At 40.0% G+C, this 27,583-nt stretch overlaps 2 protein-coding genes across 13 annotated transcripts in view; one reads left to right on the top strand and one right to left on the bottom strand.

Annotated features, from left to right (window-relative positions):
* Positions 1-7,242: 7,242 nt before the first annotated feature.
* LOC116653262 (uncharacterized) lies at positions 7,243-10,533 on the bottom strand. The gene is made up of 2 exons (XM_085515479.1): positions 9,869-10,533; positions 7,243-8,833 (listed from the first exon to the last, which is right to left on the bottom strand). The coding sequence occupies exon 1, from the start codon at positions 10,502-10,504 to the stop codon at positions 9,872-9,874; it is 633 nt and encodes a 210-aa protein (XP_085371605.1). The 5' UTR covers positions 10,505-10,533; the 3' UTR covers positions 7,243-8,833; positions 9,869-9,871.
* The window catches only part of ANKS1B (ankyrin repeat and sterile alpha motif domain containing 1B), a 393,118-nt gene continuing 375,944 nt past the window's right edge, over positions 10,410-27,583 (top strand). For all 12 annotated transcript variants that reach the window (XR_014934338.1, XR_014934339.1, XM_085515441.1 and 9 more), the window contains exon 1: positions 10,410-10,971. Coding sequence is in view for 10 of the 12 variants with exons in the window: in XM_085515441.1 (XP_085371567.1) it covers positions 10,838-10,971 (134 nt within the window). In the remaining 2 variants the exon portion in view is untranslated. The remainder of the gene's footprint in view (positions 10,972-27,583) is intronic.

Here is a 27,583-nt window from a genome sequence, read left to right as displayed (position 1 = left end):
CCTGCGTTTAAATACGACTAAAACTCGGTGAACAGGACTGTCCTCACCTCGCTACCACTAGATGGCAGTCCAAGAAGTCACTTGTAGCTCCGTTTCATTCCTGACCACTCTGCTTTGATTAGCAGAGTTGATTTAGTGACTCACAAACGGTCCGATTAAACAAGATGTCAGTATTCATAGTTGAAGTTCTTATAAACTTTAGGTTATTAATTTCACTATATGATGTTAAGATGGGTTTTATTTCACTTTTAATTCAGATAGCTTGTCTTTTTTTCTACTGCCTTCCTTATGGCATACTCTGTTCTCTTTAAGTGAAACATATGAACGGCCTGAACATTTACCACCTTGCCTTCTATAGTAAAATGTTTATCGTGCTTGTTGGACTAGATGATCTCAGAGAGCCTTCATGATTCTGTCTGTAGCACTTTATGATTGTCTTTTAAAATAGAACGTTTGCTGTTTTATTTCCCCTAGTTTTCCTGATTCTGCAGATGAACAACTCCACCTTGATATCATCCATTTATTTGCTCAAGCTAGGAAAGAACAGAGAACATTTTAGAAAATGGAGCATACAGATTGCTTTTCTGCATTTGGGGAACAACCATATTTAATCCCTTACCCTTCTTTGCCAGATGGTGTAGTGGGAATGCTAAGTCACAGCTTGAAGCAGTGACTGAGCACCTGGTGGGAAGGCAGGGCCAACCCAGGGGAGCTCAGCTGCATGCAGTGCACCTCAGTGACCAGAAGGGGTGGATCCTGGCTGTACCCCTTCCCAGACCTCATTTAAGGGTTGGCAGTGGAGACACGGGTATTTCATGTGAAGATCCTTGCTCACTTACGGATCTTATGGGCCTTATGAAGGTAAGCAGGTTCTTTGCCTTATTTCTGTGCCCGCTGTTGTGTCTGAGCAGATACTCACTTATAGTGGGCTGGGATCTTGCTGCTCTGTTGTCTTGTTGTGCTTTCCATCGTGTTACAGATAGTGATATAACAAGAAGGTTTATATTAATACTACAGTGTGTGATCTGGAGTTGTGCCTTTCTTATACCCCTCTCAGTTCTCCAAAAAAACTTACAAGAGGGATGACTAAGCAGAGAGAAAGTCTACATAAAATTACTGGAGGAATGGGGCTGTGTTATTTTTGTCATAGCTGGAGAAAATAACATCGCCAAGCAGATGTCTCTTCATTCCCCTGGAATCTTAATCTGTTCATTCTGCTTTCATTTTGTTAATTTTATTCTAAGCGAGGCACTGCAGTTAAGGACAGGTGTTATGGAGAGTTGTTTCTGAGGTGTCACCCTGTAGTGCCACCCAGGAGAACACGTCGTAGAATGGGTGAGCGTAGTGGACACCAACACAGCCATGTGGCTGAGCAGAACTTGGAGTAGCAATGAGGTAACGCTGGTCAAATTCAGCAAGAAAAATCCTGAAAAACCTTTACACGGACAATAATTTATGTGCCAGAAAGCGTTCACCAACCAAAAACCAACCAACGCAATACAACAGCCTGCCTATCAACATAATAAAATGCTATTCCCAGCACTGTATTACCTATACAGGAGTAACGCAAGTGTATGCTAAGTTTCAAGCAGCCATTGAGAAATTCTATAAAGCAGAATCAGCTGTTAGCTTAATGCATCCAAAATCATCCTAATGTGCTGCGAGCTGGCAACGTGCGGCTCCCAAGGAAAATTGCAACCTGTAAGTTTCCAACTCCCACTCATCTGAAGGCAGAACTGAGAGTTCGTGACCTGAATGGTAAAGCTCTTAAAACCTTCTGCGCTTATCAGAAGCACTTTCAGCTTATACCACAGGAAAGTATTCCTTTAAAGCTGTAACTTGGAGAAGGTTTTAAAAGACTCTTTGAAATGGGACCCAGGAAAGTATTTCGGTAGGATGAGACAAGATGGTTTCTTTTTTTCTTTGCGATTATGCAAACCGTGCCCAGAGTTACTTCCTGTAAATCACTGTTGACGAGAAACTGCAGGGAAAATAATATTAGAACCAATTCTGTGTAACTTATTTAGGAAGGCTTGTGCCTGTCTGGCTGAATAGTTGTCACTGTGATCACCTTTATGTCTACAGGTGTTGCAGCTGAATTGTTTCCTTGCTAAAATGGGGGGAGAGGGCATTTTTATAAGGGCATGTAGCAACAGGATGCGGGTGAATGGCTTTAAACTGGAAGAGGATAGATTCAGATCAAATATTAGGAAGAAATTCATTGCTGTGGTGGTGGTGAGACACTGGAACAAGTTGCCCTGTGAGGATGTGAGTGCTCCCACCCTGGAGGCATTCAAGGCCAGGCTGGATGGGGCTGTGAGCAACCTGGCCTACAGGGAGGTGTCCCTGCCTATAGCAGGGAGGTTGGATGATCTTAAATGTCCCTTCCAACCCAAACCATTCTGTGATCTTTTATTTGGAGGGGGGAGGGGGAATGTTGGAAATCAGGGTCTAAGAAGATTTAAGTTGCTTTGTGTCATATCTAATTATTTGATTAAAGAACACATTCCACTAATAGTGGTGTGTTTTTTCTAGAATGATGTTGGTCTGTTTTCATATCCACAACAATGTCTGTGCATTCTCTGTCCTTTTAACAGAATATGGCAATGGAACATCTGCCGTGCACAGCCACACTAATTTTCTCTCTCTGGAACAGAATCCACAGACTTTGTTCCTAAACCTGTTTTGCTGACTCAGCTCCACTTAGAAGAATGTTGTGGATGTGCTGGTATTCCTGTAATCCTCTCTGTTACCTTTGTTCCTACGTCTGGGCAAATGTGCTTTTGTGTTCTTTAAACATTCCTCTTACATTTAATATTCTTTGTGTATGTTTCTGCTCTTGACTCTTAACTTTATCTCAGCTGCTGAATTAAATTCCGTAGGGCTTTTTTACCTGGTGTCAACAGTCACCTTTGCTTCAAATAAAGCATAAATGGAATGAAGTGGCTCTTTTAGCCACAGACTTTGCCAATTGTTATTTTTTAACTAAAATGTCTTGTATTATCTGAAGGCTGAAAATGAGAGAGTTCTCATATTAGCAAAGAAATCACTCGTGCTAATATTTTCCTCTGTAATTCAAAGAAGGGATACAGTGAATTTCTAAATCTCATTTATAACCACGTCCTCTCACCCAAAAAGTGATAACTTTCTTCCCTTGGCAAAACAGGACCAGCTTTCAGATTTCAATAAATGCTATAATGTTGTTCTGTGGGATCCGGAGAATTAATCAAGAATGAAGAGCCTCTTTAATGTTAGGCTGACCAAATAAAATATCAAGGGCCCTGATCTTATGCTAGGAACAACAAAATCACCATCTCTGTCAAACTCAGTATTAGCTCTTCTTGGCAGGTAACAGGAGGAGCCTTAACGTCAGGATGACTGTGACTGTGTATGTACTGTGCAGAAACACAGCCAGCAATACTCCGTGTATTTAAATTTACATAAGAAGACATTAAACTACGTTCTTACACAAGGCATAATCCTCAGTCAGGACAGGTATATTAGCAATATGATGAACAAAGCTGTTTCTCATGCTGCGTTAGTATCGGTGTGCGTGCATAAGGCTCCATGCTAAAAGGTGATTTATCAGAATAAAAGCACATGCAGTCAAGCATAATGCAAAGCAACCCTAAGCTTATTCTAAATTGAAATGTTTGAAAGAAGAAATACCTCCAGGAGTTTTAAGCCTGTCCCCTGAAAATTCCACTGTTTCCCTGATTCTTCTTAGGAAAAACAAACAAACAAACAAAAAAAGCACCAGGTAATGGGTTTATCTTTACCTTTTACATACCACTTGTGGTTTTATATGCTTCTATTGTGCTTTTCCATCACTATCCTTTTGAAAGCTGAAGTGGTCTGCTCTATTCAAGCTGCACAATGGCTTTGCTATACAGCTGGCTGTACCTCTTATCCTTTATTGTGTCTTGTTTCTGATCAAATCTTACTGGGACAGGTCAACGTGATGGTTTTTTAAGTTGACATAATGATGCTCGTTTCCCTTCCTAATAATTCCCACCAATTTTCTTGGCCATGCTGATCACCATGGAGCATTCAGGTGGCATTTTCAGAGAAACATCTCCAACAACTTGAAATTGTGGAGATGTGGCTGCAGATTTGGAATTGTAAAAAGGGAAATCCAGATTTCCCTCCAGCATCACAGTGGAGAAATTACTCCTTTCTTTAGTCAGTGCGGAATTCCAGTTCCCATCTGCTTTCTACTAGAGCGTTGCTGCAATGTGGTCTTGCACACAGTTTTAGTTTAGTCTGAAATCTGTTGTTTTCATTAGCAAAATGTGGTGCCTCACTTTATACTCTCCATGGAGATTATGAGTTCGCTGGGACCTCTACAGAGCACTCACCTTTGTGAAAACCTACTGTTCTTCCACTTCACCTCTTTAACCAACTGTTCATTCATAAGCAAATTTTCCTTCTTACTCACTAACAGTTCAGCTTCTCTAAAGGAATTCAGGAAGGATCTTGCCAAAAGCCTTTTAGAAAGCCAAATACAGTCTATTGATTTAAATACCATTCTCCTTATGCTCTTTGACTCCTTCAAAGAATTCTGATAGATTTGTGAGACATGACTTGCTTCTCCAAAAGCTGTACTACTGTATGCTACCAGGTGCCTACCTATTTGCCAGGTATAGAAAACACTCCAGTTTTCCAGCTTCCTCTTCAAGCCCTTTGATAATTATTGGCATCACATTCACTCCTTCCCACTCATATCAAGGCCAATTTAAACAACTGAAGACTGTCCACTGAAACAGGTTGCCCAAGGAGGCTGTGGATGCCCCATCCCTGCAGGCATTCAAGGCCAGGGTGGATGTGACTCTGGGCAGCCTGGTCTGGTGGTTGGTGACCCTGCACATAGCAGGGGGGTTGGAACTGGATGATCATTGTGGTCCTTTTCAACCCAGGCCATTCTGTGGTTCTATGAAGAATCCAGTACAAAATTACCTTCCTGCAACATTTCTGTTAATAGCTATGAAAGCTATAAATTGCAAATGTTTGGGAAATTGCAGCTGGAAAGAGAATCAGTGGGAAAAAAAGCATTGTGTCCAATTGGATGTGTTAATTCCCACTGCAACATTAACCATAACTTGTCTAACCTTGTCATCTATTTCCATTTTCAAATCTTTACTATGCATATAGCTATTATTATTAGTTGCATCAAGATATTATTTCCCAGCTGTGAGTCTATACCTTTTAAATGCATACATACAGTTCTGAATATTTGTAGTTGTGTGCAAGATTCATTTCCATTAACCGTTCTTTCTTCAGGACCCACTGATGTCAGGAGATGCACATTGCAGAGCGGCACAGCTGGTCATCAAAGTGTGTACCCACAAGCATAAACACACTTGAAGGATGTATGATGCACTGGTGTCTGCTCAGCAGTTTCTGTTTCTCAAGTGATTTACCAATCTATACTCCTAATCACTAGTTGCTATTGTTAGAGCCACAAAGAGAATGGAAATCATTGTCAGGATGCCTCTAGCGATGCTATTGCCTTACAGTGCACCAGCCCCTGTGCTGGCCTTCCTGCACTGCTGTTCAGGGACCAGGGAGGATAACATTTGCCCATGATTCTACCTGCTGCCTGTACTTTCAGCTGTTATCCCTCATGCTTCATCTGAGATTTCTTTATGATCATTCTTTCAGACAGACACAATCTGATATGTTGGCAATGCTGTGCATATCTTAAAAAGAAGGCAAGATGTAGGAAATATGTTGAAGACTGAATGAGTTTGCAGTGTATCAAACATAGAAGGAAGTAATTTTTATTGCAGCAAGCTTGACAGGCAGAGCTTTAGTCCTGTATTGTAACTGTCAGCAGACACTGGACTGGAGCATCTAATCAGCATGCTGCTCTTACCTACTTGTATTCACATTTCATTCTGCATTTCTCTCTAATGCATGAAAAACAGGGTTAGGCATATTTTGATAGCAAACTGATGCAAACCTACATCAGAGTGGAAGGACTGGATGAATAATTATACTGCTAATCCCACCTGCTGTCACACAACAAATACATGCGCAGAAATATATAGATATGCCAGTTAATCTTAGCAGCTACCACCAGAGCAAAACAGCAGCTGCACTAGCAATGGCATGGCAGACATTGACTTGCTGTCAGTAATACCTCTTCACTGCTTTCTGAAAGCTTTGCTCTCCAAAGTGAGCATGACCTGCAGCCTGTGTGCACCCAAAACTTTCGAGCAGTGGGAACATTTCCCATTATATGTTCAGATGGTTCCAAAGGTCACTGCCTGTGTGATAGAATAGTAGTTAAATTTCTTCTCTTCTTCAGCATGTTCTGAGCCCTACAAGGATGTAGTGTGGTCAGTCAGTGCAAATGCTGAAACAGCATCTTGCTGCTGTGCACGAACACTAATAATGGGATCATCTTCTTGCATGTACTCATCTGTTACAAATATACACTGTGATGATGTGCCTTGTCTCAAAGCAAACAATTGTTTACAAGATATTATACCCAGTCACAATTGTGCAGCCTGATACTACTGTTGTATGTAAGTCATCAAACATGGCTTTTTCTTTATATGCTATGTTTCCTTAATCTGATGGCTCTTCTGTGGAGCCATAACATCCTAGTGTTGTAAGTTGTGTCTAGTACCCTCATTTTCTGTTTTCTTTTCCAGTGGAAGAGGATTTAAGTCCTCAGGAGGGTGTAAATCCCTTTCCTCTTTCAGTGGTGAGGCCTAACATGAATGTACTGCAGTGCATCCCGCTCATCTAAGGAGAAGGCCCTTCTGAGCCAACCGCTGGGGAAGGTCATCGGAGAAGGGCTGATGGGCATCTTGACTTCACGCTGATGTGGAAACAGGACAGGCATTTGCATCTGCCCCCTTGCTACAACACAACAACACATAGAGACCCTGGATGTTTCCAGAGAAGGGTAAAGAAGCTACTTAAAATGTCTAGAGCTCAAGTCTTAGGAGGAGCGAAATGGGACTGTTCAGTCTGGAGAAGAGGAGGCCCATGGGAGATCTTATCACTCTCCACAACTCCCTGAAAGGAGGGTGTAGTGAGGTGGGAATTGGGATCTTCTCCCAGATAACAGTAACAGGACATATTGTAAAGAGCAAAATATCGCGTGAAGTCTAAAAGAGACTTGCCAACTAGATGCCGCATGACAAATAGCTCTTTCTCTAGGCTACTTCTGAAACCTTTGTCCCTAATCTACCATGGATGTAGAATAATGAGAAGAATTAAGTAAGGCTATTTAATACCAATTTGTTTTTTACTTTCATTTTTTTCTTTTTTTTTTCTGCTGGCTTCTTCCAGCATTTTGAGCACTTTTCCAGAATATCCTTCAGAATGTCTAATGGAGATCTTTGCATCTTTACATGAGAGTACTGAGAACAGGCAGTCCTGAAATATGATGTTAACGTTTGCTGTTCTACACATCTATTTTTAATATCACAGATTCAGGGGTTTGGGTTTTTTTTCAATATTTGCAACTCAGTTTTTCATATCCCCTCTATGCTCCTTCTGGAAAATAGAGTGGAAAGTCAGAGGAAGCACTCATTTAACTTGCTTAAACCATGGGAGTCTGTAGGGAGAGGAAATCAAGTTGTCACCCTAAAACAGGAACAAAATCACGTGACGGTTGCATTGTAAGAACATTAAAGAAAACCCCTGTTTTTTTACAGTCAGTCTTTTCAGATAACAAACCTATTAGAGAGTTTCTAGGTAGGCTCTCTGCTTTTTCTGGTATCTTAGAAAATGGAAGAAAACAGAAGGTAGGGCATATGTTGTGCTAAGAGAAATTCTGAGATTGAAGGTGTGATGCCACTTAGGCACTGACAGCTGCAGTGGTCATAACTTAAAATGTCTTTGCATCTACTAAAATCACCAAATCAGAATTCCGCCGTGGTGTAGAACAGCACTGCTCCAAAATCAGACAATGTTTTGAAAGATTTCTTGGCTGTTTTACAAATTATCTCTCTCATCTCTAACTGCTACAAATCAGAAAGCTACGTTTCTACATATTATGTCTATTGAACGTATTTACGGGTACGTGGCATTTTGAATGCTGTCCACAGTGTTGTCCTGGCATTTCCAGAAACAAAGAAGGAAAGACATCTAAAAACACAAAGAAACCCAACTGATTTAACAGGTTTGATGATTTACATTCAGTTCAGTCTCAGTACCTTTTTTTTCCTACCCACAGACCATTATGGGTTTGTATCCAGAGATGAAATCAATGTGCTGAATTCTTTGCTTCAGTAGCCATTAGAGTTTATTTGTGCTTCACCCTGCCATTAAGTAGTGCTGCTTAAATTCATTTTTCTTTATCAGACCGGTAAAATAACTGTTTACAAATCCTCTGCTTGGACTTGCAGTTTGGCTGGGTGGTGGGCTGATGGGTTTCCTTTTCCATGTTTTGGACCTTGCTATGTTCAATAAACCTTCCTGAATTTTCTGGCTACTGCATGCATCTGCTCCACTGTTGTTCCTATCCCGATCCTCCACACTGTTCTTCAACAGCTTTCTGGATGATCTTTTCAATTAGAGCACAGTCTTGAGATTTTATTTTCCCAAGAATTACGTAACGTTTGTACTGAGTCATATTTGCCATCTGCTGATCCAACCACATAAATAATCCAAATTCTTTAAAAAAAGGCATTTTCCTTAGTATCTGTTTCTAGTCTCGTTATTCACAATCATTCAGGTCTGTGCACGCACTCCTGTCTTACAATCAGCTCTTCAGAGAACACTGCCATCTATTCAGTAGTTCTTAGCAGCTGTGAAGAAGTTTCCCCATGCAGAGGATACACATGAGAAGGTATTCATCAGGTGATACACGAGACTGTATAGAAAGTAAAAGACAAAGCTGAAGTAGAAGGAATTGCAGCTACTCCAACAACATTCGTCACAAAGCTTCCCAACAGAACAAAGCAGGAGTACTCTTAGTTTATAGCCATAAAGCCTTTTTAGAACTAGTCAATGGCCTCAAATGGTTGGTAACAAGATACAGAACTTTCTGCTTCGGCTTTAAGTCACTGTTTTCCACTGTGACTCTGCTGTTACCAAGGCCTTCAGCTGCAAATCCCAACTCATGTGGTTACACATGTATTTATTCAGAACTAAACTTTACTGAAACACTTGTGATCTCGGAATCACTTCTCAAGACTGAGATTTACATCAGGCTGCTTCAATCAGAAAGGCCATAGTGACAGTCTCTGCACCTGGCTTTACGTCAGCGCTCAATTATGTGTCCTTATGACAACCCTGGAGAAGTCAGCATTTTGCATTCTGAAAATGACAAACTACGTAAAATATATCTTCCATTGTTTTGGTGCTGAGGACAACTATATTGGAAAAACAAGTCTCCAAGATGAGCTTTATTTTTAATGTTAGGTTAAAAAAAAGTACATGAAAATGGGCTTTCTCTGCTGATTTGGGTGTTCTACAGCTCTGAAGTAATTAACACTCGCTCTGAGAATGTCACATTGAGATCCTGCCTACCATCATGCCATTTTGCTGGTGCTGTGTGTGAATTAAATGGGAGAGGCCATGGATCTCAGTGAGGTGACAGGACGGGGTCTTATTTGCGTGTTGTACCTACTGAGCTCTCACTATAAAGTGTTAATCAGGGCCGTGGGGCTGCAATTGGAGAATACAGTATCAAATGGCACATTAAACAAGGATGTGAGCACAGGATGGCAGGCATGGAACGCAGTCAGCATAGCTTATAAGGACGGAAAGCTGTGATGATGATTGATTCCGGTGCCGGGAAGGAATCGTATCATTCGAGGTTACACGTGTGAGCCCGTAACCGACCCCGGAGCAGCAGGAAAAGGGCTGAGCGGCTGTGACACCGAACGGACCGAGCTGCACTCACTCCTCACCCTTTGCAACGCTGCGATGCTGCGGCTGGATCCGCCTTAGCGGTGCCATCCGCCTGATTCGCCGACAGCCCCACTTTGTGCCTCGCCTCAGCAGGGCCCGGATTTTCCCTGTTGTCGACACGGCGCAGCGGGCTCCTCCATGTTCCGGCCGCGGTTACATGCCCGCTCGGGGGATCTCCCCACACACCCGCGGTGCCGCCCCGCCTCAGCCCCCGCTTCACAGCACAGCCCGGCCCCGCCGCGCCCTCCCGGCGGCAGCAGCGCGCTCCCCCCGCCGTCTCCTCTTCTCTCGTCTCCCTGCCCACCCCGTCCCTCCCTTCCCGTTCCGCAGCGCGAGGCGGCGCCACCTCCCCGCCGCTCCCCGGGGCCACCTGCGGCCGCCCGGACCGCGGGCTCGGCACCTGGCGGGGCACAGGGGCGGCCGGGCTGCTCTCCCCGCACGCGCAGCCCCGCACCGCAGTGGAACGCGCGAGGGGCGGGCGGGGCGGGGCGGGGCGGCCGAGGGCTGTGGCGGGAGGAGGGGGGCACGCGGCCCGGGCAGCCACTGACAGCGCGCCGGGCGCGTCTCCCCAGCAACGGGCCCGGCTCCCCGGGGCCCCGCGCCGCCTCCCCCGTCCCGCCCTTGCCATCCCTCGGCCGTGTGAGGGTCGCCGTCCCCCCCCCCAGCCCCGCCCCGCCCCGCCCCGCCCAGACACGGCCGCCCGCCGCCCCTCCGTCCCGCTCTCCAGGCCGAGGACTCGGGGTGCGCGGATGGGAGCGGGGGGGAGGCTCGCGCTCGGCCTGGCTCCCCCCCTCCTTCCCCTCCACACTCCACCCAGCAATGATCCAGTGAAACTAGGAGGAGGTGAATCTCCTCCTCCCTCCCGCTGCTGCTCCCGCTGCTCCGGAGGGGACTGCAGGAATCCACGCTCCGGCTCCCAGGCTGCGCGGCGGGGGGAGCGGGGGCCGCGCGGTCCCCGGCCATGGGCAAGGACCAGGAGCTGCTGGAGGCCGCCCGCACGGGGAATGTGGCTCTGGTGGAGAAACTCCTGTCTGGGAGGAAAGGAGGGATCCTGGGCAGTGGATCCGGAGCTATTCCCTTGTCCAGCTTGCTGAGGTAGGGGCACCATTCCCCGCCAGGCGCTGGGGCTTTCGCTGCTCTTCCTCACCATCACCATCGCCCCTCTCATCCTCATCCCCATCCCCGTATCCCTCATAGTAAGAATAAATGGTTCACTCTAGCCAAGTACCACCGTGCTTAAAGTCACAGGCAGGCATTTTATTTACACAGCGGTACAAAATCCTCGCCTTCAATGCGTCAGTGAGGCACTCGTGCCTTCTGTTGCTCGCTGCGGTGCAGAACTTGCATTTTGATTGCCGGGCTGAAATGCACGATAATACCCTTCTGGTATTTCATCTCCGAACGACTACTCTCAGTCACGGGTGGAAGCGTTTCATCGCAGAAGCGGGGATGCGTTGCATGTGGGGAATGCTGTGTGGAACGCCGCCGCGTCGCCCCACACCCTCACCACAGTTGCTCCCCTCACTTGCAGAAGAAATTAGGCATGCCTTAGTAATGAGCCTACAACACAAAGAAAGGAACCTTCTCTCTGTCGAGGCAGACAGGCGTGAAACTTACGGAGCAGGTTAGGTAACAGCAGGGTTAGTTTCGAGGTACCTCGATAGAGTGGAGTGAAACTGGGTTACTGGCCGTGCTGGTGGAGGGACTTAACTTTAATCATCAGTCATGTCAAGGAGCCTACAGCTCGGCTTCGGCGTGAAGTTTCATCATGCTCTTCATGAGAGCATTATCACAGACAGGCATTCATGGCACTTGTCACTATTCATGGAGAAGGTCTGCAGCCCGCAGCCCTCGGCTGGTGTTATGTGTACCACACTGGCCGTAGCAGGAAGGCAGAATGAGCTGAAACACTGTGTACCTAGAAACTTGAATGAATTGTTAATTCTGTTTATTTGTGAAAGAAAGAAAAGGCCTGGAGAAATGGAAATTGCTTGCATGGAAAGCATGTTTTTCCTTCTATTGTCAGTATGTTCTCGTCACTGTATTTGTATTGTTTCAATATTCCCTATTACAGGAAATTTAGGTGACCGTCCAAATTATAGTTGTGTGAATTCTATTGTGAGTCTTTGTATTTTGAAGATGTTTTTAAAGCTGTAAACAGCATCAGTTGGGGCAGTCTTAGTTTACCAAACTTCAGTGTTGCCCCAGTCCAACCACTCATTGAACTGTTGTTTAATTACTCACCCGCTGACCACAATCAAAGCACGCCATGCAATTGTTCCTTGTGCTGTGCATGAATGTGCAGTTTAGCAGGCGATGTGCCAGATAATTGGTGGGGTTTCAAATGTAAGGCTTTGTGAAACGTGATGGCCATTTTTTGGCAACAACAGAAGGAAGTTCACTTCAGTACAGTGATTTGCCATTTGTCATCCAGTTCTACAGCACGATTTGTGTAGTGCCTTTCTTCAGGGCTAGCACCTGTGCTGTGTTCTTACGCTGTTACTTTCATGTTGTAGATCCAAAGTTCTGTATATCCAGAGGGAATGCATTTGCTTGTGTTTTTATCTTTTTATTAGACAAGTGTTTCACTTTGTGTATACAGAACCCATTAACCATGTGTTTTGTATATACAAATGGGTTGTGGCAATCGTAGTTTGCCACTCGGAATACAAGTTTTTCACATTGTAAACTCAATTGTATTCTGTTTCTGGAAGGGCACTTACTTCATTCTGCTTCTTTTTTGAGCAAAAGCATGCATTGTTTTATTCATGCTGTTTCTTACTAGTGGTATAAAGGATATTTATGGCTTTCGTAAACACAGCTTAAAATATCTAAAGCAAGTGTTTAGCATACAGCTGCTAAAATATTTCTGATTTTGATGAAGTTATTTCAATACCTTCAAAGAGAAGTCAATAATAGTTTGATGCATAAACATTTCACAGTATAACATGCTAGTGAACATAAAGCTTTTTAGAAGGAATATTAATAATTCCATTAACTTCTCCAGGAATGCTCAAAGTAGCTACTAAGTAGCTACAGAACACATTTTCAAGCAAGTTGGGTATTTTAATGTATCTTGTTTTGTTTTGTTTTGTTTGAGATGTTAGATGACCCAGTTCCTGCCAGTAGTTGTGGATTAGGTCCAGAATGATGTGCAACATTAAGACAAAAGTGTAGGATTGTATCTTGGTACAGAACTCCTGGAAACAAGAGAAGATACTGAAAAGGAGTCAAAGTAACTTTGGTCTGATATAGGAGAACAACACTGAACTGAAGATTGCAGAGTTTTAGAGGAGCTGTGAAATTGTGAACTTGAGGGTAGGGGGGATAGGAAGATTTCTTACTGGAAAACAACTCGTGGTAGCTTTCCTACTAACTGTGCTACTGTTTTCCAAACATTTTATTAGACTGAAGAGTGCTCACGCGGAAGTGTTTTTTGAAATGTATCAGATAAAGTGATAGAAAAAACATAAATAAAGGTAGGGACATTCTTCTTTTTACAGACTCCTTAGGAGTTATTGTGTTTGAGTTATTGTGTCTTACAGTGTTTCATTGACCGTAATTGTTCATTTCCTAAAGTGGTGACCCTGAAAGGCTCGTGTTGCTGTTTTTCCTTTTGGCTGTGCTGTTTCTAGTGATGGACTGGGAGAGTTCAAGTCCTTCAAGTGTCCATGTGGATCCATGCTGTCATACTGTGTGGGACTTCCCTTCAGTTTTCATCTTAGGATAAAACTCAGCTTATGTAGCTGAACCTTCCATGGGTTGGCGCCTTTGTGGAAGTTTGCTTTGCAGTAATTATGGACCTTGTGAATGAAATCTAATATTCATGAATCAACAAACGCACATTGATTGTTATCTGAACGGAGGAACAAGCTGTCCAAATTCTGATCTTCTATTTACATTTTTATAACTTTTATTTTTTCTTTCCTGACTCTTAGCAAATTTTATGGCACTTCGGGGAAAAATAGGGCAAGCCTTTTTATAGTTGTTTTATAGTTGAATGCATTCGTTGATGTTAACTGCGTTGTAAATTATCGTACTTTTAAAGGGCTGACTTTTAACTTTAAACTCATTATACTGAATTATGGCAATAATTCAGGAAAACAACACTGTTCAGCAAGGCACACACAAGTAAATGAATGAATTCCTGTGTGGACTTGAACACATGCTTAAAGTGCATGCAAAGTGTGTAACAATGGTATATGCTTATATATATATATATATTGTATATATTGTATATACTCACCCAGATATCTGCAATGGATAGTACGTTGGACTTTGTGCTCTAATTAATTTGTCTGAAGGAATGACAACAAATCAGTGGTGTTTGACTGTGCAGACCGTGTAACTGCCTTCAGTTCAGGTGATGTGCTGAAAGGCCCCTTTCCTTAACAAAGAATCACAGAATTGCAGTGGTTGGAAGGGACCTCAAGAGATTGTTGAGTCCAACCCCTGCTCAAGCAGGTACCCTACAGTTGTTAACACAGGTAGGCAACCAGACATGTCTTGCAAATCTCCAGAGAAGGCAGCTTCACCATGTCTCTGGGCAACCTGTGCCAGCGCTCCTGTCACCCTTATCATAAAGGAGTTCTTCCACAAGTTAGTCTGGAACTTCCTATGTTCAAGTTTTAGGCCATTGCTCCTTGTCCTACTACTACGCTCCACTGAATCGAGCCTGGACACATCCATTTGCCTCTCACCATGCTTTAGATATGTATAACCTCCTACTTTCTGGAGTGTAAAGGTTGTATAGTGAGGGTGAGTTGTTCATATGCAGAAGTTGACATAAGGCACTGCAGTATATTGGAGCAAGTAAAATCTTCTGGAAACACTTGTCACACAGTAACTTAATTGCTTAATTCATAGCTGATTAGTTGATTAAACCTAGGTATTTAGTTGCATTTTACAGACCCAGTAGTTTCTGAGTCATCTGTTTGAACTGACAGACTTAACAAAGATCCACATCGTCTGGAGATCCAGCTGGGTTCCAGGTGGGATAGACGAGGGCATCTAAAGTGTGTTACACATGAATGTGTTGGCTGCAGTTGGCAACCCAGCTCAGTAGCGCAGGGCAGGGATTTTTTCATCAGCTATGAAAAAATGGTATTTTGAGACACCTCAGAAAGCATTCTGAGTTTAGAAGGCCAAAGTACAAGGGAATGTCCTGTTTCTTCTGAGATTCTTCTTCCTGGGAACATTGTGCATTACTATATTAACTATGTTTCAAAATCTTTCAGGAAAAAAAAAAAAAAAAACCAAAAGAAAGAAAGAAAGAAAAAAAAAAGAGCTTTTTGGGCTTTAATAGAGGAGAATTTTCACTAATTTTTGAATTATTTCACTGTTTTTTATATCACTATCACAGTATCAACCTGCAGACTTGAAAGTGAAATCCCACAGTTCCTCTCACTGAATATCTCCCTCAGTTCTTGCATCCCTAGCCCTTAAATGTACATTAAATTACCTACCACACAAAATAAAACATGTGAAGTGTTTCTAACAAAACTAGTATTTTTTTCCTGTATATTAGTTTGCTTGTCTGCATACATACAACAGTTTTATTGACCAACCTATTTTTCAATATTGGGTAGAGATAGGTTTAATTTCCTTCTGAGTGTTTTGGTAAAAATAACTTTATAGGTTTTCATAAATCTCTAAGACCTTGCATCATTTTGCAGCATGCAGTCACATACAACCCTTTTTGCCTTACTGGTACATTATAGCCTGAAGTAAAAATGGATAGTTCTTGACTATGTGCTAATCTTTAGCCTTTTTAAACTCTCTACTGTAAAGAAACATTGGATTTTTAGCAAGACAGAGGAATAGAATATGAACTACTATGTGAATTGGCACAGAGTTGTTGGGAAGGGTGAGTTGGCCCCTTTTTGCTCTTTGTTGGCTCCTGCCATTACACAGTATGGGTGGGAGGAGCAGCCTGCATAGAGCTGTTTTTTCCCCTTCTCCGCTTGGCAAGCTGTGGCAGGGAATGGCTCCCTTCTTTGCTTGTCCTTAGTGCAGCTACGCCATGTATATGCCTGGCCCAAGATATTTCTTCTCTCAAGTATAAGAAACCCAGCAAGCAGATTGTCAGTCTGCAAGCCGCAATCTGTTTCCTCATCTGTTTCTCAGAGCAGTGTCTTGCTCGCAGCAAAGCCATAGTTTAGCCTGATGGCCTTGGTGCATGCTGAGAACGCACAAATCGACTTCTGTCCTTATGCAGAGCCCTGTGATTTGTTCATGTTCCTGTGACAAATCAGATCACACTTAAAAACTGCTTGTAGAGCAGAAAGTATTTAAAAACTAAAATATTTTACAAAGCTCTAGTTAAAATATTAGCAAAGATGTTCCCCTCCCCCTCCCACACACATTTTAAGTTATGTAAATGGATCTTCTTATCAACAAAAATAAAGGCACTAGTTCTGTTCTTCTTTACAAATACCATTGTCTGAAGAAAGAGAAAAAAAAAGCATCAGTTTATGAATTAATTATATTAGATAGAGATTTCAGCGGCAGGTTTCCGGTCTTACATACTTCAGTTTTAGTCTCACTTCTGTGTCATAAGATATTTAACCCAAATAATCAGTGTTGATGGCAAGCTGGCAAGCATTTGTTACCTGTAGGTCAATGAGGCATTCATTAGTTCTATATTTATATCTAATTTTAGTTACACTTTGTTTAATTAACACACAGCGGTGTTTGTACCAGTGTTCCAAGCAGAGACCAACATTTCCAGATTTGCATATTAACTTCTCTATCCTGAGTAAGATATTAAGTCTTTTTGGAACATTTCATTTTTCTTCCTTTTGTCCTTCAGCATGAAATATGAATTACTGACCATTGCAGCACTTTGCTTATGGTGTTTAGTATGATTGATAGTTGATTGCTGCGTTGATTCTGCATGTTTATCCTTTCAAATGTATGGGCTTTTGTGAAACCCTCATTTTGTTATTTTCCACCTTTCCCAGATTTGTTTTTATTCTTATTTCTGATAAAAATGCTTTCAGTCAAAACTTAGACGAGGCTATAACTACTAGGCTTCTTTAATTTTCTTCACAAGTTTGAAATACTCGCCATATGTAAGGTAGCAATATGGACAGTTTTTAGGACATCTGGTAGAAATCTCATTGTTAAGACAAAGCAATTCATGGTTTCTGTAATTAATCTTCCCTAGAACTCAACATGACCCTGGATTCACAGCTCTGTAGTGTCTGTTCATAAACTCCTCACTTCTTATTCCACATTTTATTTCCTGAGTATTGTTCACATTTCCATTCCACTAATATTCTGAAGTCTGTTAGTCCAAACATGAAAAATAAACAGCAACAACTGCAGAGCTTGTGTAAGATCTACCGTGGTCAGATTATATGCCAATGGAGAGACTCAGGATATGGGATGTAGTAGTGCTAGGAAAACTGCTGGAGTTGCTGATGGAATTAGGGAAGACTAATAAGAGAACTTTCACAGGCAGATTCAGGAGAAGGTAAGGAAGAAAAAAAATATAGGAAGGCTAAAGTACCTGCAAATTGAAAGACCTTTTTAGAAGATGTCTAATGTCTAATTCTGTTGTAGACCATGCAAAATGCATTTTGACCTCCATCTTGCTTTCCCTCTCAGTGGTTTGGTAATTCAATAGAATTAATGCCGCATTGTCCATTTTTAAAGCTGATAAGGCATTGCCGGTTTTAAGAGGTAGTATGTTAGGAGAACTAAGAGGGGAAATAAAATAGAACAATGAAGAATGATGTATAATGAAAGGTCTTCTATCTTATGACTTGTCAGTGTTGGAAATGTGATGATGAGCAAAATACAGATGCTTTCAAGACAAGCATTTTCACAGTAACTGCACCAGTGAACAAGAACATGTCAATGTTTTTTAAATTCTGCAGGTTGATGCCATTCTTTGTCTCAGTCTCAGTTTCAGTTTGTATAGGTATTCGTGGGTGAACTATCAAGAAAATGCTTGTTGCACTAGGCCATTTTTTATTACCCTGACATGGACACTAGTTGAAGCAGCCTACAAACTACTTTAATTCATAGTACTGGCATATAATCCCTTAGAGACATTACTGTTCAGAGTGCAATTACACTCCCTTTCCTCCAGCAAGTTAAGTTTGCTGTCCTGGGGAACTGACATATACAAGAGTTCCACAGGTGGAGAATTCCATTCTGCCATGGAATTTTTCTGCTGACCACTTCCAATCAGAGTACACATCCTAACCATTTATATTACTTCAAGATAAGATATTTTTATGTTAAATGCTTAAGACATAATGAGCGGTATTAATTCCTGCCTACCGATATGATGTTTTCATGTATGTAGATCCTTTGGGGAAGTAGAGAAGACATTTTGTTTTAACTTAGAAGCCTTTATGTGTAGATTTTTATTACTTTTTAATTACTTTTTTTTTTTTCCCCCTGATGACAGTATTTTCAATACGCTCATTTTGCATTTTAAAAGTGATGTAACTACTCTCCTGTACCTAATTTAATGTCTGTGAATTTCTAATAATGTATATCTATCTAACATAAGAAAGATTCTGAGATACTTAATTCAGTGAGGTGGTGCTTTTATTAAAAATATTTTACAGTTTCCCATATAATGCACATACATTTTCTAAAGAAAGAAGTAATGCTGAAAATGACATTTTGGTTCTGGTATAAAATACCTAGTGGTAGCTTTGTTTCTGTAGGTATTGATGCCTGCACTAAGTTTCAGTTAGAGCCAATGGAAATCCAGTCAATACAGTTAGGGAGCATACAGAGAGATTCAGTTCACCCCAAATTTTATACAGAATGCTTTTGTTTTCAGCAAGACCACGTTCCTAATTTAAGTATTCTTATAGGTAAAATATTTCAGTGAAGAACTGAAAAAGAGCCATTTTAATAGAAGGTATATGCAGAATGTATATATAGATGACTACTTTAATAGCTAAGTTAAACAAAAAAATTGGGTAGAATTTCTCTTCTTTATGTTGTTGCTTTATGTTAAGTCAGAAATAGTAAGCATTAGCTTTGCCCTGTAGATGATCAGTAAATTACCTGACCCAAAGGTATAATCAAGTGCTGGATGGTTGAAGATGGTTATAAATAAGAAAACAAACAACATAAAGTATGTGTCCAGTGTGAAGATGAGAAGGCTAATGGGTGATCTTAGTGCTGCCTTCACCTGTGGAGTGGAAGGGTATAAAAAAGATGGGCTGACTTCTCAGAGGTGTTTATTGGCAGGAAAAGCATCAGGCAGCAGATGCCACATAGAAAGTTCTATGTAGATAGTAGCAATAACTGGGGTGGTGTGAGGATGGTCAAACCTGGGAAAAGTTGCTCAATGAGTTTTGTGGTATCTCTGTCCTTGGAAATACCAAGGCTCCTGAGCAATGATATCTAGTTGGCCTTGCTAAGAGAGAGGGAATAGTCACTGTGAACCTTAGGTTTTCTGTGATGTCATATTACAGCCTGTGTAATGTACCACATACCAGGTCTAAAATATTATTGTTTGTTGACCTTAAATTACCCTTGCACACTTAATACGAACCTTTTGCTTTATTTTTGGAAACTGAATTCTTGATGACAGTAAAGCCAACAGCATTATTCCACTGTTTCAGCATCTTTAATACTTTCAAGAATTGAAAAGAGAATTTTCTCCTTGTGCTGTTGAGAGGAGGGAGCCTGGACTTAGAAACTGGGCTATTGGGAAGAATGAATGACCTCATTGTGGGCATTCGTATACGTGGTGGAAGAGTTTTGAGTCAATTAAGTGTTCATTTACTATCTCTGTAGTCAGGGACCCATTCTACTCTGCCTAAGCTTTTCCTGTTCAGCTTACTGTTTTATGTTTCAGCTGGAGAATTTTTTTTGTGAATTTTTCCCCTCTGTCATATTAGCCATTACAAAAACCATCACTGTTGTATTTAGCCTTTGAGTTTACACATTAATGACTTTTTTTCTCCTGTAAGTGATTGGTGTGCGGGATTTTTTCTTTCCTAACCCTCAGATGACTGCTGAAATAAGTCTAAGTTGTACAGTGTGTGTAGAGCTACCAAATGAGAAGAGTCCAGTAAAAAGACATCTTCCAGAGAAGGTAAAATAATTGGGAATATCTGCTAGAAAAGCTGCTTTCCATCCGTAAATTGCCTCAATTTCAGATCTTTTAAATAACTTTCTAGTCTGTTACTGGTTGTTCTAAGATTTTAAGGTCTTCCATGGTTACTTGTTGAAGTGTCTGGGCTGTTGTTTACTGTTGGTGGATTCCACTGGGTATGAATAGTGAATCTGTATAGCTAGATTATTTTTGCAGATTAAAAACCCCAACATATTAGTATTAGCAGTTTGACCCCAGTATCTCCATTAAGTCATTGATGAGATTTCCTAAAAAACATAATTTACTCTTATTTTTAGTTTTCAATTTTCTCAAGTAATTATTTATCCACTTCCATATCCTCCTTGTCATCTGTGTAGCTAATTTGTCAGATCATGTTCGCAAGTAATTTGCAATCACTCTGCTTCCGATTTTGCGCATTTATTTCAGAGCAGTGTCTTGCATAACCAAGTGGTCTATGAGTTGCCAGGGAACTCACATAATGTGCACACGTAAATATTCACAGAACCAAATATACCAAATGCAGAAAGAAAACTTATGGCTTGTAGTATATGTATACCTTAGAAATCTGTTGTTTGCCTGTCACAGTGGTGAAAATATCCCATATATTTTTGCTGCCATGTAGACTTTATGAGTCTTGATTTGAGAAGAGTCATCACTTAAGCAGAAAATGGAGCCTGCAAAATAATGAATAAGTGTGTGTACTGGGTGGAGATGCACATGGAAGATAGGTAGAAAGAGAGACTTGCACAGCAGGCAGGTTGTGTAAAATGCACAAAAAGGCTGGAATGCTAGAAAAGTTTGGTAACATAAGCAGATGTGATAAGAACTGGAACTTGTTAGCACTGGTGAGGAGTGGAAGAGTTAAGGGGTCAAGATACAAGGAACAGGACAGAAGTGAATTATGCAGAATAAAAAGAGAATGTCTATTCAATGAAATGTAGTTTTATTCAAAGTCTGATATTTCCATATTTCACAATTATTTGTTGTAGCATGGAATTGCGCTTGCATTTTTTTTTTCTTTTTTAATGTTTACGTAGGCACAAATTAATAAATTACTGACAGTCATTCTATTACTTTTAAGTGGAAGAGGTTGGATGAGTTTGTTGGGAATAGAGGTCTGTTAAGTCTTGACAAGAGGAGACCACATGGTGGAATTTCATGATTTCATGAGTTTTAGTCTGTTTTTTGTTTTTTTTTGTTTTTTTTTTTTTTTGACGTACCTGAAAGTATGTAGAAAATCAATCACTCTGAAGTAGCTAATGTTAAAAATAAGGTTGCCTGTGTGGTATATATTTAACTCTCTGAATACTAGGTATTTTTAACGACACAATCATCATACACTCCTCTTCCACAAGGTCCATACCTTAGTTGCAGCTCAGGACAGACGATGCTCAGTGGATCAGTAGTTATTTGATGTGTTTTATCCTTGCTATTCAGTGTTTACCCCCAAGCCTTATGTTGTGAACACTATTCAAACTCGTCCATAGAAAAATGATGATTAATTTTTCTCTTCGGCTTCCCAGTGTTTGTCACTCTACTGTTTGACTGCTTCACAACATTAATGCACTTGTTTCCACAGTACTTGTGAAACTGGGGAAAGGGGTTAATATCCACAGCTCGCAAATACTAACTGAAGCACAGTTATATTACTCAGAGAAGTATCCATTGAGATGGTTTTTCCAGCTGGAGACTGCAAGTTCATTTTTCCCTGTGTTTGTATAGTTCAGGTAAAAACACAGGAATGGGTCTCCAGGCTCAGAATGAAGGTCCAATCTAGCCCATTATTCTCCTTCAGTCATGGCTGGAAGTTAGAGGTTAAAAGTTGGTCTTGGTAAGAGTGAATAGCAAAGCAAGTGTACAGTAAGCACTATTTCCTCAAGTGTAGTTTTGCAGCTTCCAGTGATTTATGACAGCTTTCCAAGACAAACGTATTGTCCTTGTATTTAATAGCTCTAGCGGCTTTTTCTTCCATGCCTTTGTTCAGTTGCTCTTTGAAAAAAATGCAAATTTCTAGCATTCATAGTATCCCCCAACAAGGGTTTCACATCATAATGAAATATAATGTGAAGAATGTTCCCTCTAAATTATGTGGCATTTCATATATTGGAAATGTGTAAAGATACGTTCAGATGTTCAGTGGTTTGTTTTTGGAGCACAGACATGAATAGAATTTGTTTCGGTGCGCAACATTAAACTGCTGTTCATGTTCTTTGCTAGCTTAATTCCAGTACACCTTTTAATATCTTTTATTTACAAAGAGAAAACAGTTCTTGTCAGTCATCTGTTACAGAACCCCCCATCATTACAAGACCAGCTTTCATTGCACAAGGAAAAACAGTATGGAATAATGAAATTTTTAAAACGTGACTCTCTACACATGTGTAAGTGGAATGAATTAGCATCAGCACTTTCATGTTTGCTTTTACTACCTCCGTAATTTTTAACACATGTTGCTGTCTAATATATTGATCTGTTGACAATGTAGATTTAGATTGTCTTTATGGTGATCAACAGAACGTACTGAATTTGAAGATGCCTCTGTTAATTTATAAATATTACAACTCCTGATGTCTTTATGAAGAATTATGAGAGATCAATGACCCTGAAAAATATTTCTTTTTCATTCTGGCATCTCTGAAAATATACATTTGAACAAGATTCCCTCTATATTGCCTGGAACACCAAGGATGAAGAAAATCCATCTTTTAATTGCTGAAAGGAATTGGTGAAGATGGAAGTGAGATAGCTTTGTATAGGAGTGTTTCTATCTTGTGAGGGAAATTTATTGAAGATACAACAAAGTCATTCACCAGTAAGGTGGGATGTGAATTGTTTCCTTGCTTAACACTAGCTAATCATAACTAATGAATTACTTTTGGAGTATCGGATTTACAGTAGATGAAATCCATCCTGGCTACTGGAACTTAGAATGTTGGTAAGAAAGGAGGACTTAGATCCAGGTGCAGATTTTGAAGAAAATCCTGGAGAAACAATAAGATACTCGTGATACTATTATTTGACCTCTTCTAAATCCCAAGAAGCTTGTTATGGGGAGCAGGTCGAGATTTGGACATCACTTCGGTTTAAAGGTCATTTAATGAGGTGGAGAGATGGGGTCATGAAAAGTGCATTGGGATCCTCACAGGCTAAAATTCCCTTATTTTACAGTCATTATGTTCTAGATCACATATGCCTATTTAATTAAAAAACAAACAAACAAAACAAAACTTGTAGAAAGGCAAATTTACCTTGAAGAGGTGCAAGTTTAGACTAAAAGGACAATCACCTTAATGCCTTCTTCACCTCAAGATTTAAAGTGGCGAGTGTTCAATAAGCTTAAAGTCAAGTGATCATTATATATATTTTACACCTGCTTTTATATATATTAAGCCACGGCTTAATGAAGTGCCCCTAAAGAATGTTAGTTTATTTTGGGATAATTTCTTCTCTCCAAGAGAGCCGAGTACCCAAAATCTTCATATAAGATGGAAATGTGTTGTAGTAGATTTCATGATACTGCGGTCTTTTTGTTCTTTAAATTATATATATTTTTTAAGCATTCTGATATTGCTCAAATGGGGGCATTAAGAAGGCCATTTAACTTTCCTTGTACTATAATCTTACCTTTCATTTAAATTTAAAAAAAAGTAGCCTGCTGAAGTGACTGGTTAATTTGAAATTTCAAATTATTAATGTATGGACAATATAATTTATGCCGACATTTTAAAGCATGGAAAAGCATTTTCATATTTTTACAGATATTTCTTGTTATATCTAACGTAGTATGACAATAATTTAGAACAATTAAAGTTTTGCTGAAAGATCTGGGAATTTATATAATTAAAGGGCTGTCAGCCAAAAAACAACTCCACCCTGACGTACTCCCTTCCCACCCAAAAGTACTCCAGAATACTTCTAACTCATTAATATATGGGGAAATATTGGAACATTTTCTATTAATTCATATACTTCTCTTATTGAATCTGTCTTATACATAGAGAAGAAGAATCTTTGGCTTGTCTTGCTCACTTATTCAGATTGGATCATCGACTCCTAAAGTTAGTGTTTAGAAACAATTTTCCTTTCTTCTTGTTGTTGTTGTTTTTTAAAAATACCTCTTCTCACACAATATTATTTACTCCTCTCAAGTCTGAACAAAATTGAGACAGTTTTAAAATGTGGTCTGACTATACTGGCAATAACTGATACTCAAGCTGTTGATGAAGGTTGACTACTACTTGTTAGTTTTCAAAAGAAATTTGGAGTTGACCACTGTCACACAATCTTGCTGCTCTTCTCATCAAGCCTGAGGTATATGAGAACTCAGAAACCTAGACCCTTAGTAGCAGTTATGACAAGATATCCTTGCTATAGGAATCATTTATGTGCTCCAATATTATTTAAGAGTACAGTTTTGAATGTCAGAAAAGAAGTAGCAGCAACAAAAATCTTGTGATGTTTCAAATGTACAACTGTTTTTGCTTGTTATTTTTTTAATAACATAATACATAACATAAAGATAATAATAATTATTATTATCTTTTGCCACCAGCTGAACCATTTCAGTATTTGCTTCTCCATTTTTTTTTCTTCGATGCTCTATCGGCTGTAATGGGGTATAGAATCAGGAAATAAGGTTTGAGAAGAGCAAGTGAGGTTGCTAAGAAATGTTTGTTAAACAGCCAAGGAAGAATTATCTCTGTGAGGCTACCTACCTCAGCCATTAACCTCCAGGGGAATAAATCAGCTAACTACCATAAATGACAAGCCTTGAAAAAGAGGGCCTCGCTGTTGATACCCATCAAAGCCAGGGTGCCCAATATGAAAAGGAGTTATGCTAACGCTTGTAGGGATTGAAGAAGACACTGAATTTGACAAAGGCATGGAAAAACAACAAAATTTACTGGGAAGATTGAAAGAACTGACAATGCTCAGCAGAAGTGAGAAGACTGGGAAGATAGGATTGAAGCAGGGCATAATCACTTACTGGAGTGAGAGCTAGAGATCCGTTTTCAGTAGCTTCCTGAAGGACTGGTGAACACTATGAAATGGCGAGTAAATGTAGTTATAATGACAAGAAAAGACAGAAGTGGTTAGATATTGTTGGGTTTTTGCCCAACAGACTTGTAGTTTGCATGAATGAATCTGCCAGGCTACTTGGGAAAATGCCAAAACCAAAACCACCAGCTCTGAAAGAAGGCAGAGGGAAGGAACTGAGTTCCTTTGTGGTGTTTCTGTTTAAATGAGTTCTTGTATTAAAAAAAAAAATAAAAAAATACAAAACTTAAGGGAGTCAAACAGCAAGCCTCAGGATTAGTCTTTAACGGATGTGTCTAGACCTCTTTGGAAGGAGCTATAGTGCTTCAGAGCTAGTCTTCAATTCATAGTAGCTCAGTTTTCAGATCTCCTTTGAAATTACAGCTTTCTTAGATGCCACAAGATGTCACCTTTTCTGGATAAGTTTCTAATAAACTGTAAAGAAGAATTAAGAACAAATATTACAGGAGGTCATCTCATGGTACATGTCTTTCTCCAAGTTTCACTTGACCTGTGTGATGCTGTGGCTTTTCAGTAGTATCAGCAACCATCATGTGACATGCATCATTACAGTCTCCTGGGATTCTTTAAAAAGTCCAGAACACAGTTGAGATTTCCTGACTGGAAACAAAAAAATTGGTTAAATTGGGAATTCATTGTATTCCTGACAAGAATCTTGGTTTATATTTAGATCTTTGGCCATTTCCATTCTCAGCTCTACAGAAAGCAGTCTGTATATTATATTCATTCCAGAGAACCAGCTAATTACAATAACACACTTGTCAGGAATCAGAGGAGGCTCCTATAAAATATAAGAAAATCTGTAAAGGCTTTCTTTATATTTACAGTAACTGAATAGCAGAAGGAAGCTACCTTCCTAAGTAGCTGGATTGACACTCACATAGGGAGTTGTCAAGAACTATTTAAATAGTGCAGATTTTTCAGGGCAGCAAAGGGGCTGTCCTGTCCTTGCTCAGTGTTTTTTCTATTCAAACACAATTTTAGTCACGTCTTAACATTCAGATCATTACAGACAGATATGCTAAAGTTTTGATGACACATCTCTTCTGCAGCTCTCTTAGAGCCCATTCTTGTAAGTCTTAACAATAACATGAATGATAAAAATATTTGTTTTTCATTTCAAGTTGGTGTTTAAAACTTTCATGGTTAATATATGAAGAATTAGTTTCTTTCTAAAGTGTTTTCAATTTAGCTGTGAACAGATGCATTGAACTAAGATCAGTGATTTGAACTGTGCCTTGAGAATTGTCCAAAAAGAAAAAATTGACCTGACTTTAACTTTTTGTCTGAAATATAAACTCTCTCTTAATTTGGTGTGCTGCTGTGCTGAAGTCAGCCATGTTTAATAGAATATCTGATTGGTTTTATTCCTGATCATATAGAATGGCTGGTTTTTGAACAGTTTATTTTTGGACAGTAAGTATATGCTCTGAATATCAGTGATTGTGTCCAAAGGTAAGTTTTCCATGCATCTCTTAAAGGGGATTCTTAGGCTTTTGCTATTATTGTGTATTCTTAGCATAACAGCTCAAGGCTTGCACACCTAAGTATTATAGTTCACTTTTCAGTCATACTTATTTTTTATTTTTTATTTTTTGATATATTTTTTCTTTTTCTCAGTAGTGCTTTAATTTTGTTATTATTATTTGGTCAAGACACTTAATCCAGCTTCCCTTAAAACTAATAGTTCTTTGTTTCAACAGCAGTGTATTCAGTAACTAGATGCTGAATGTATTAATAACACTGTGTAACTGGGTATTACTGCTCCCATTTGTGCTAAATATTGCACTGATCATATTATGGTAGTGCTTTGATTGTTAGATTCTTTTTCATTTGAAACACTATCAAGTTGCATTTATGTGTTTCACTGTTAATCAATACTGAGCTAGCCTATCAGTTTCTCAGTTAAGACAGGATTTTCCACTACATCTTAAATATCTTCTGTAAATAATTACCTTTCTCACTTTTATCTTCACATACTTCTCTGCTTAGGGATGCTACTTACATGCTAATGAGACAGGGTTTGGTATTCCTATCCTGCAGACAATAATTCAAGCAGGAGCAGACATATTGAAGTATATTTGCATATTACTTTGAGTGTTGTCTTGCCTACAGGAGAAATCTCTTCAAATCTGCAAAAGAGCACAGCCACAGTTACGTAGCTATGTGTCCATTCTGTGAATTTTTACTTCAGTAAAAAGAGCAAGTTCTTTTCCTTAGTGGCATGCATTTTTCAAATGATACAATGACGCTGTAGCTGTCCTGTTCCTCACCATCCACCCCCAGCTTGTTTCAAGAAGGTAGAAATGTCTCTTTGTATGTCTTTGGGCATGTGTGAATGTTGGACATAGCTATGAAGGGCAGCTAATCCTACATGTACTACAATTAAATAGAGATTTTTAATTTTTTTTTTAATTTATTTTTTGTTAATAAGCCAGTTTTAATGGAGAATTACCATTGGGAGTTTGTAGACTTAGTAAGAACTTCACAATTACACCCTTGTCAGTCTTAGGTTTGGTTTGTTTAAACACCAAACAAAATGTAAAACTGTCT

Source organism: Coturnix japonica, chromosome 1, assembly GCF_054131305.1.
Source record: "Coturnix japonica strain WE chromosome 1, WE-NBRP24, whole genome shotgun sequence".
Classification (NCBI taxonomy): domain Eukaryota; kingdom Metazoa; phylum Chordata; class Aves; order Galliformes; family Phasianidae; genus Coturnix; species Coturnix japonica.
Note: the sequence above shows the minus strand (reverse complement) of the source record. Positions and strands in the feature narration are given on the sequence as shown.